At 43.3% G+C, this 10,981-nt stretch overlaps 1 protein-coding gene and 1 pseudogene across 1 annotated transcript in view; one reads left to right on the forward strand and one right to left on the reverse strand.

The window, feature by feature from the left end:
* TRIM47 (tripartite motif containing 47) overlaps nucleotides 1-7,251 on the forward strand; it is a 31,424-nt gene extending 24,173 nt beyond the window's left edge. Inside the window, exons 5-6 of the mRNA XM_077327756.1 lie at nucleotides 1,491-1,565; nucleotides 3,472-7,251. Of these exons, the coding sequence (XP_077183871.1) occupies nucleotides 1,491-1,565; nucleotides 3,472-4,097 (701 nt within the window). The 3' untranslated portion in view covers nucleotides 4,098-7,251. The remainder of the gene's footprint in view (nucleotides 1-1,490; nucleotides 1,566-3,471) is intronic.
* LOC143834579 (U2 spliceosomal RNA) lies at nucleotides 7,214-7,430 on the reverse strand (annotated as a pseudogene).
* Between the last annotated feature and the right edge of the window lie 3,551 nt (nucleotides 7,431-10,981).

Here is a 10,981-nt window from a genome sequence, read left to right on the forward strand (position 1 = left end):
CTCAAAACCGAAGGCAACAAACAGACCATCACCGGGTGTGGCCAGGGGTGGTTTGGGGATCATGCCCAAAGTGACTCTCCTTGCCTTTCCAAACACAGGGAATGGTTCTTTTAGTGATGGACTTTAATTCCAGCAGATCTGGGACTCTAGAAATGGCAGCACTGCAGTTGCTGGCCCAGTTGCAAGAACAGGCAGCTGGCTCTGTTCTGTTTCCTAATTGCTGTCGTTAAACTTCTTTCCTTTTGCTTTTTCATTGTACAGCTGTACAAAATACATACTGTTTCACCAGTGTTCTTACTTTTTTGTAATTAAAATAACCCTCCTCAGATACAACACTTTAGAAAACAAGCTGAAATTTAGCGCAGTCCTGACCAGAATTATACACTTCTAAGCCTATGGATTTAGAAGGACATGCCACTATTTAGGATTGCACTGTTTGGCTTCTTTGAAGGGAACTGTAAGCCTCTTCTGAGCAAGGACAACTTCTAAAGGTGCCATCAGCTACCTAATCCCCTTCACAGCCATGTTTCGTGGCCTGGTGGGTGCTGTGGGAAAAGCAACAGAGATGTTCTTCCTGACGGCCTAATAAGTCCAGGATACTTGTCCTAGCTGTTTCCAGATAATAGGTTCTCTCTTTGCCCAGACCTGACCCATGAACTCACCACCACCACCACCCATTCAATGTTAGTCTGTTGTAGCAAAATAAAAGTTCAGAGTGGGCTCTAAACAGGAAAGCTCATATTGAAATAAATGTTGTTATTTAAGGAAACACTGGACTTTTGTTTTGATACCCCCACATGTAATGGGAAAAGGCTAAGCAGAGTAGAACAAAGTTGGGATGGGAGTGAAGGGAATGGACAGATCTGGAGAAGGGGTTTCCCATCCTAACAACTCTGTATAATAAAGGTTCCTTTATTTGTTCCTGTCTCTGTGGCAATGGTAAAGGACCAAAACAGAATCCTGAATAGTCCTTTTTGCTAGTCTGGGCAGGGGTTCCTTGCCTCCCAAACCAGAAGAAAGCCACAATGTACTGACATTACCTAGAAGTGACATCCACACATGGGGGTGAGGGGTGTAATAGTGAAAGCTGATTCTGTCTTTTGCCCAAAAGCCAAAGTGTCCCCACCCCTATGTACCACTGTCACTGTGGGTGATTTCAGCATCCCTATCCCCATCACTTGACAGACCTGGCATCCCTAGCACAACCATGTGCTGAATCCTATGTAAGCTTCCTGTAAGAATACACTGGCAGGGGCTCATGGGAATTGTAGTCCATGGACATCTGGAGGACCACAGGTTGACTACCCCTGTTGTAGGGTTTTGGACTACATAACCCTGGAGATCCCTTCCAACTCTGATTCAATTATTCTAATAGTGCCCCTGCCTCTGAGATAAGGGTTCTTCGGGAATGAAATCACTTCTCTACTGTAACTACAGTTTTGCTGTCAGAACTACTGCTGTACACTTATAGCAAATCTTTCTCCTCACAGGGACTTCTGAATCCCCAGTTTCAGAAAAAAGCAGCAGTCCTGCTTGTTTGGAATCACGAGACTATTTCCTCAAATGTAAGACCATGGTGTTTTGTTTATTATATTTGCAATATTTTCCCCTTTTCTGCTATAGGAAGTTTTGGCAGAAAGTAGAATTCCCATGTAGATTATTGGCACAGATGTAAGCACTCTTGAAACTTAAAAGGAATGTGAATGTATGAATCTGCCTTAGGCAGAGTCAAACACGGATCTCCAGCATCTCTAGTTTGGTCCTAAATTGCACTAATTCAGATGGGATAATCAAAGCTCTTTTTCCACTGAAGTCAATATAATTTAAAGGTGCATAATTTTGGCTCAGTAATTCTAGAGAGAGAGTTCGTTGCATCTCATGACAAAAAAAGTTAAATAAGGAACTGTCTGACTCAGACAATTGGCAGCTTAGTGCAGCACTGTCAATTGAGAGTATTTTCAGTATTCCTAGAACATTTTTCTGTCAAGCTGTGGTATGAAATGTATAAAACGGACTGTCTTGGGAGCTGAATGGAGAGAAATAGTTCATGCATACAACACCTATGCCCTCTCTGCAGGCTCTGCTGCTATTCCCATATCAGAACAGAATATTAAAGGAGTGCACCTGATCTCTTTGTGGATGGCATAGAAAGCAGTGGCAGAATGAGAGTGAACTGCATATTTAATTTAAGTGCCATAAGGATTATAACTTGATTTTTTTAAAAACATAACTTGCTTTTAAAGAAAATCATTCTAGGATTTTTGATGTGCTCCAACACCCATTTGTAGGCAGTCTTAGAAGGAGCCTGGCAGGGTGCTTCAGGCTGGATAATATATTTAGAATCCTTTAAAGCAGGGGTAGTCAACCTACAATTCCCATGAATTGTAGTCCATGAACATCTGGAAGACCACAGGTTGACTACCCCTGCTCTAAAGGAATGGGTGCTTTTTGAAGGCTCCTGAACTTTAATTCTTTAAATGTCCCTGTGTTTAATGCTTGTCAATCCAGAGACTAAACTAAACCCATCATAGAGTTTTGCAACAGACCTGGATAAAAACATCATCTTGCTTTAACAATGGCTGGATAGCCCAGGCAAGCCTGACCCTGTCAGATCTTGGAAGCTAAACGGAGCTGACCCTGGCTAGTATTTGGGTGGGAGACCTTAGAGCGGTGGTCCCCATCCACCGGGCCACGGCCTGGCACTGGGCCGCGAAGGCCCTGGCACCGGGTCGCGGCTCCCTCCCTCCCCCCCCCCGCAGTAAGAAACTTCCCAGGCCGCAAGCAAATCAGCCACAAAAGCTGTGAGAATGAAGACAAAGTCCTCCTACCCCAACCAAAGTTAGTTATCATTAAATTGTCACGTTGAAACCAATGAAACAAGTTAGTAAAGAAGATACCAAATCTGTTGCTTTGGATGGAGTTTAGCCATAACTAGTAGCTTAGGGCCAAAATGTGCAAATAAATGTGCAAAAAAATTAATCCATTACAAAAATGTGCTAGGCTTACATAGTTTACTCGGGTCGTAACATTGGAATTTTCGGTGGCCTAGGATTTAAAGCCTCTTGTGGCACATAGTGGTAAGGCAGCCATCTGAAAGCTTTGCCCATGAGGCTGGGAGTTCAATCCCAGCAGCCGGCTCAAGGTTGACTCAGCCTTCCATCCTTCCGAGGTCGATAAAATGAGTACCCAGCTTGCTGTGGGGTGAACGGTAATGACTGGGGAAGGCACTGGCAAACCACCCCGTATTGAGTCTGCCATGAAAACGCTAGAGGGCATCACCCCAAGGGTCAGACATGACTCGGTGCTTGCACAGGGGATACCTTTACCTTTAGGATTTAAAATGTTAATTTCCAAGAGCAAGGTCAGGACACTAGCGTAGTACTAAAGAGTACTGCCATCAATTACTGCAATTTCAGGATCCAGGAGAAAGGAATAAGTCTTTGCTTATCCTCTTCCCCTTTTATTTCTCAGTTGCATTCATCATCGATCTGGACAGTGATACAGCTGATAAATTCCTTCAGCTTTTTGGAACAAAAGGAGCAAAACGTGTGCTGAATCCCATTGCCTACCCGGAGAGTCCAACAAGGTTCATCAACTGTGAGCAGGTGTTGGGTGAGAATGTAATGAACCGAGGTAACTATTACTGGGAAGTCGAGATCATCGACGGCTGGGTGAGCATTGGTGTGGTCACAGAAGATTTCAGCCCCCGGGAGTCATATGACAGGGGCCGCTTGGGTAGGAATGAGAAGTCCTGCTGCCTGCAGTGGAATGGACAGAACTATGTTGCCTGGTTTGGCGGTTTTGATTGTGTGATACAACAGACTTTCTTTCATACCATTGGGGTGTACTTGGAGTATTCAGAGAAAGCGCTGACATTCTATGGAGTCAAAGATTCCAAGACAACGTGCCTACAGCAGTTCAAAGTTGCCCGCTTCAAAAAGGGGCACTTTGATCCCTTTCAGAATAAGATCAACCACCAGTTTCCATCTCTGTTTACACACAACCTCAAACCAGCTTTTTTCCTTGAAAGTGTCGATGCCCACATGCAGCTTGGGCCTTTAAAGAAAGACTGTGTTTCAGTGCTGAAGCGAAGGTAACTCACTGATAGCAGAGTCATGGCTTCATCAGAGAAGGTTAAAATTAAACCTGCCACCTTAATGAGTTAGGATTGTCACGCTTATAGCATTGCTACCTATGAGTAACTTGAATATTTTTTGGAAAACACAAGCATTTTCTATGATGACCTCTTCTGGCCATCTCTTGGTCACTGATCATGAATTTATAATCGTAAGGCTCTTTCAAGTAATGAATGCCACTCAGAGATCCCATTAGTGTAGAAAATGTGCATTTCTAACAGCTGTTATTCTAAGTCCTATGGAACCTGTTTAAACAATAAGCATGGTGAGGTTACACTTCAACTCAGTGTTTTTCTTGTGTTTTTTCACAAGATGACACTGAGTGCCACACATGCAATGACAAACCATTGCTAGACACTAAGATACATGATCTTTCCATGGCAGTAATGTGATATCCCTTCCAGACCTGATGGATAGCAAGGCTAGAAGAAAATGTTGCTGATCACCACTTGGGCAAGACTGGTGCTTTCATGGCAGGGTAGCTTTCAGCATCTGTTTCAGAAATCTACAACATGCCAGAGGCAGCAGCTGGTTATGCAGTAATCACAGCAGCTGTCCTGTAAGTTCCCCAGGAAAGAATCAGACTGGCCTGAGCACTGAAGACATAGTCCCAAAGTGACAAAAAGTGAGACTGGGCACCCAACAATTGTGTTACCCATGAAGTGTTATATTGGTGTATTTTCTGGTAAGGTGAAAAGTGAGTAATAAGGTAAACTGGCTGGTTTCAAGATCCTCATATATTAGCTATAGCAGGTGGGGAGGAGAACTGACTGCTTCAGCATCTGAGTTGCCCTTCTAGCATATAGTCTTCCTGCCATTAAAGCTGTGGTCCAGTTCATAGATTGGGACCCTTGGGTGAGTCATGGAGCCCAACCTGCTGCATTACAGCCCCCTATTCAGCCACCTTTTTTGCTTTTTCAAAGGACCTGCAGCTAGTGCACATAGAGAGAAACGGTGTTACACCCCCTATCTTTACACACATATAGAAAGGAGAAACAGTATGACAGGTGAGGTCACTCAATGGTTGAGAGGATTCCTAGGTATCGTTCCTGCTCTTTGTGATGCGACTCTATGTGACTTCCTGTCACATGGTGCAACTTAACAGTCCTATTTTGCCACTTCCAAGCTCAGGGTGGATCCCAAGGGTGGAAAGATTGAATACTAGTGCAAAAAGATGGCATATTTCTAATGGGAGGCAAACCATAAAGGATGGCTCTGAACACAGACCCATGGGACTGGGATAGGACAGTACACTGAGCCAAGACAAAGGACACTCTTCTGAAATACCTGTAGAAAGAAACATATATTTCCAAGTCTGCAAGCAACATGACATTGCAAGATAATCTACATAGAAAACCCAACCCCCCCACAACTTATTGTATTTAAAAGGTATACATAGGTGGCTTGGGTTAACCTGTGAAGGGGTACACATTTTTTTTCTTTACAGTGTTGATGTCAGACAACCTATGAGATTGAAGCAGACAGTCAATTGGATTTTCTTCATCTCTAGTATATAATGAACTATCAGTTAATTCTAGTTATTAGTACGAATTAAGACAGCATTTCCATTTTGGAAGCACTCAGAGTAAAAATAATACTTTGCTAGTTTTGAGTCAGAATTTATTTTTACTATTTGATTCCCCCCCCCAATAACATTCCTTGAAGAGTTATGCAAATATTGATGTAGCTCATTAACTTCATGGTCTTGGTATTAAAGATTTCTATAAGTATAATGCCTACATACCACAAAGTAAATTCTATTATGTACTGTATATTATTTAAAAACATATAATGACTTGGATTCATTATGAGGTGACTACTGCAAATTCAGCTTATCCCTTTCTGTTGTGCACGAAGGTGTAAAGCCTACAAACAAGAAACGGTGATATCATCCTAGTTACTTTCTTCTGCCCATGGAAATGACAACAGTGCAATGACGCACATGACCAAAAAGGGCCAATTATTAGTCAGCATTGTTATATTATGGTTTGCCCTAATTTTCTTTCAGTATGATGGAGAAAAACGTGTAAGGTCAATGAGAACATTTTTTTTGCCACATCTTCTTAATGTATTCCTTTATGATTGGATATATGCAAATCTATATTTTCGGTACCAATATTGGTTTTGTAAATTTTGGCTTCTCCAGCTGAAAAATAAAGTAGCGTTTTTACTTAACATAAATTTATATACAGAAAATTTATAATATGCACTAATATTCAGTATTATATAGTAACACAAAGCTAACATACTTTTCCTGTGCGGAATACAGTTCATCATAATGGGAAAGTATGCATTTATACAGTAAGATATACCAAAAATGTTTTTTTCCCATTGACCTTACACTGGTTTTTTCCTCATACTATTATTATTGTGTACTCCTTTTCTTTTTCTGCTTCCTAATTTTCTACATTGACTCAGGTTGCAGTCCTTCAGACACTTACCTATGAATAAGCCCCATTGAACACTTCCTGAAGATACTTCCTGGTAAACAAGCAGATAATTGAGTTATCCAGTGTGACTTAAGAAATAGGAGTTACTGCTGGCTAGGTATACTTAATGTTAGCACCCATAGACCTTCCTTTACTGTTGTTAGTACTGGTTATTGTACTGTAATAGCACTGCACATTCTGTGGGCTGGATCCAGATGTATCAGGATACTTCCACTTGTACAGGAGCTGGGGGGAATCTTGGCCTGTTCTTTTTCCTCAATGCATCCCATTTCAGGAACAACTTTCCAGGGGCTAGAGTAAGTAGGGGAATGTACCAAGGGACTTTTCATGGCTCTCTGCCCCCTCGCTGCTGTTCTTAAGGTTTTGGGAAATAAACTGGAATTGTTAGAATTTTCACACTGAACCAAACCTAACTATATTAATTGTTCTATTATAAGTAAAAAAAAATTATATAAGCCTACTATTTTTGTTTTCTTATATAAGGCTGTACTGTTGTTAATTTACCCAAGCTGTTTCCCCCCCACACACACACACTTTCTGATTGGTGGCTCCCTGTCTGCTTTATTTTCTCCTCCAAAACACAATTCCTATGTAGTTTTTGTAAGTGTCTGAGAAAATAAGGAAAAATTAGAGTACCTCTGTCATTAAACAATATTCAAAACCAATTGTAAGTTCTCTTCTTTGCAAACAAGCCAAAACTAAATTTGCTTTGTACATCGTTTGCTGCCTAAACCAGTCCATTATAGGCAGACAATAGTTGGCAGCCATGCATCACAGACAGCAACTATTAAACCGATAAGAACAGATGCTACACTTGATTGTAGCCAAAAGGCTGAGAAGCAGCTATTAAGCAGCTTAACCCATCTTCCCATATATTGGATAAAATAAACTGATACACCATTGTGTTTGTCTACAAACATGGTCTTGCATTCATTTGTTTTGTTTTGGTTTGTGTATCTCCTTAATTTCATCAGCCTAGATTTGTGTCTTGAACATTGGCCTCTTGAGCAGTATTTACTCCCCTCTAGGTCCATTGAAATAGGTGGCTTCAGAAGAGCATAACTTTGTGCTAAAATTGTGGTGAAATGTTTTTAAAACTACTGCAATACATAATGATGGTACACACATGAGAAAGAGACTCATGACAACTCTTTTAAAAAATCTACTGACAGTCTGACTCTCAGAGGGTATGTGAAACATACCTGCTCTGGGGCTACTTGGTCAGGGCCCCTCCTTCCCTTGCAAACGCACATACATATACACACACAGAGACACCCTTCCCCTCCGCCCTTTACCTGTTGGTTTCTCGACCTCCTCCTTGGTTCCTCCCCCTCCCTCACTTGCAAACACATACACAGACTCCCTTCCCCCCTCCTGTTCCCCCCTTACCTGTTGGTTTCCCAATCTCTCTCCCTCCCAAACAAACACACACAGACTCCTTTCCCCCTTCCCCCTTCCCACTTACTCTCGGGCCACCTCCACTGCTGCATCAGCCCCTGGGGGCAGTGCAGACATTGGCTGGGCCTCGGAGGCAGCGTGGCTGATGCCTCAGCGTCAGGCTATGTCACAGCCACTGGCTGGGCCCCTGGGGGTGGTCCAGCCATCAGCTGGTCCTCCAGCAGCTGTGTGGCGGGGTGCTGCCTCAACCTCCTCAGCTGCCTTGGACTCTTCGAGCGCACTCCCTTGGGCAGGACTACGGATGTCACGTCCGTATTCATATCTGTTTGAGGAGGCGTGCCAGAAGATGTTCTACATCAGCAACTGGTTTTACTTCTCAGCCAGTACATTACACAAATGTTACCAACTTCAGCTATCCTCATTATTGCTCCAGTGTTTTTCCACAGTAAGGTGACAGAATGGACACAACCAATATAATATAGTTGTGGGTGAAAGAACCCTATTCCTTGTCATGCTAATATTACAGACTGTACCACCATTACAGTTGATATGCCCCAAAGTTTGGGAATCACATCAGGAAGCAAAGAACTTAATCTGCTATAGCAAAGACTCCCATGCAAATATGCTGTTTTGCCAAATAAGCTGAGTGCCATACATGGCACAATATTCAGTGGTGCCGGAACAGTTTGGTATATAATGAGTTATGTTGGGTAAAAGAGATGCATCATTCTTGTAGGGCCTCCCTAGGGACTGAACTTGAGGAAAGAATGGAGTGCTTTGGGGAATGACCATTCTTTGGTAAATGGTGAATTGGTGTGTGAGCCCTATGTATAAGTGGGTGGGGTTCAGATGGACAATAGCTTGGGCTGTGGCCATCTCTGTATCACATTTGGAGGCGAACTAGATGGGCAAAAGCTAAGGCAGTAGAAATTGCATCCTTTTTGTCAGTGTCCCCTAATAATTGTGCCCCTCTGGCTCCTGCCTAGATTAGCACATGAGACTTCACACAAGCAAATGATGTGTTTAAAAAACCTGAGGCCACAAGCAGATTGCAAAGCTACATCAATAGCTTCCATTGTCTTCCATCATTAATTCATTTCTGTCAAAGTGACTAAAATTAGTGCTTGTTTCCATTTTATTGTAGCTTTGTTCTTAAACAAAACCTGTCAGTGCTAGCAAAACTACAGTATTGGCAACGGCAGTATTTCCCCCAACTAACTGTACATACAGTTCTTGCTTACAGCATCTTAATTTGGATTAGATCCCTGGAAAAATGAGTGTTTTTATCCACAGTTGAGGTAGCCAGGAAATTTCTTCATGAAAACCATGGCATAGAACTAAAACAAACTAGCATTATGATAAAAATAGCTGGTAACATTATAGAACTGCAAAGAAATTTCCCCAAAAAAGGTTCTAAATGCAATTTGAAGATGTGTGTATGCAAACTAAAGCCTCTACCCAGAATAAAACTTGGTTTGTCTTAAAGGTGTCATTGGGCTCAAAAAAAAATGTTACATTAGCAGTAGATTCATGTGATTGCTGCTTTCAATAGAAACTGTGACCATCAGATGATGAACAGAGCAATCCCAGCCATGGCACAGCTACTCGTCTCCCTAAGGAAGTAGGTATACAGCAGCATTGTTTATTTTTTCATTTATTCATTTCACATGATTTCCTGACTGCTACTCCCAGACCAAGCCAGCTTGTGGTGGTTTACAATAAAACAATGAAGAAAACAACAGTACAACCCCCCCCCCCAATATCTGCAGCCTGAATGGTCAGGCCTCCTTTGAGCACCAGGGAATCTTCATGGACCTCATGGCCAAAGTCCTGGGCATTGTCCATGACACCCAGATATTTGCAATGTCTGGTCTCAATCGCCTCTTAGTCACTTGGCTGGAGGGCAAAGGATGGCTCCTTGGTTAGTATGGCTGGCATAGTAGGGTGTTCATTCAACAGACAACACTGCCCCTGATACCTCTCACATGTCATTTCCCCCAAGTGACTGAGGGTAACCTTCACTATTATTTGTTGACTCTGTATCCTAAAGATGACCCACCAAACCACACAGCCTTCAAGCAAGTCTGTCCACAAACATGCATGGTTATCAAGCAGGTATTCAGCCAGTTGAAGATGCAATTCTTCTACCTCCACCACTGTGTGGGGCAGTGGTGAAGCTGTTCACAGTGTGCACCATGCTCCTCAACACTGCCATGCCCCAACACCTCATGCCTGCCCTTGGTGGGTGGGGCCAATGTGATGGGTCCTTGGGCCAGGAAATGGGGCCCCATGCTCTCAGGAGGGAAACAGCACTTTAGAGGTTATTTGCAGCAAGAGTCTGTGGGGGCACATATTTGGCCTCTCCTCATCCCAGCTGGGGAATGACAGACCTCTTAGTGGCCTGCCCATGACACCTGCACTCCACCATAGGGCTTGGGAATGTCTCCAGCCCTGTATGGACTTCCTCACCCCCATGAGGGCCAGAACCCCCAGCACATGCTGCCATTCAGAAGTCATTGAGATTTACAAAGTGGCCTGCTTGCCAGACCAGATCAAACACAGTGGCACCCTAGAACAAGGCTTGATCAATTCTGCTGGCTCATGGCCATGGCCCAGCTGCCATGGCATTCAGAAGCATCAACAAGATCACTGCCATGGGGGCATGGACACCTGGGACTAGTGGGCCCTATGGCTGTGGCCAGGAGGTGGCCCGGTGCCCTCAGCTATTCGGGTTCTGCTTAGGATCCCCTGAAAAGGGGAAGAGGCAACACTTGACTACAAAGCAAGGAATTTCAGCCAAATGAGATCACTCAGATATACAGTTTTGGCAAGATGAAGCAAGGGTCATGGAAGGGACCACATATCCACACTGATGACCAATCCCTCCACAGTGCAGGTCCCCTGCATCATCCTGATAATAGGCTGATGCTCTAAGCTCTGTGGGCACTGGGCCCCAGGATGCTAGTGCATGTGTGAAACCTGGCAGTAATGGCTCTT

The sequence above is a fragment of the Paroedura picta genome, chromosome 3 (assembly GCF_049243985.1).
Source record: "Paroedura picta isolate Pp20150507F chromosome 3, Ppicta_v3.0, whole genome shotgun sequence".
Taxonomy (NCBI): Eukaryota; Metazoa; Chordata; class Lepidosauria; order Squamata; family Gekkonidae; genus Paroedura; species Paroedura picta.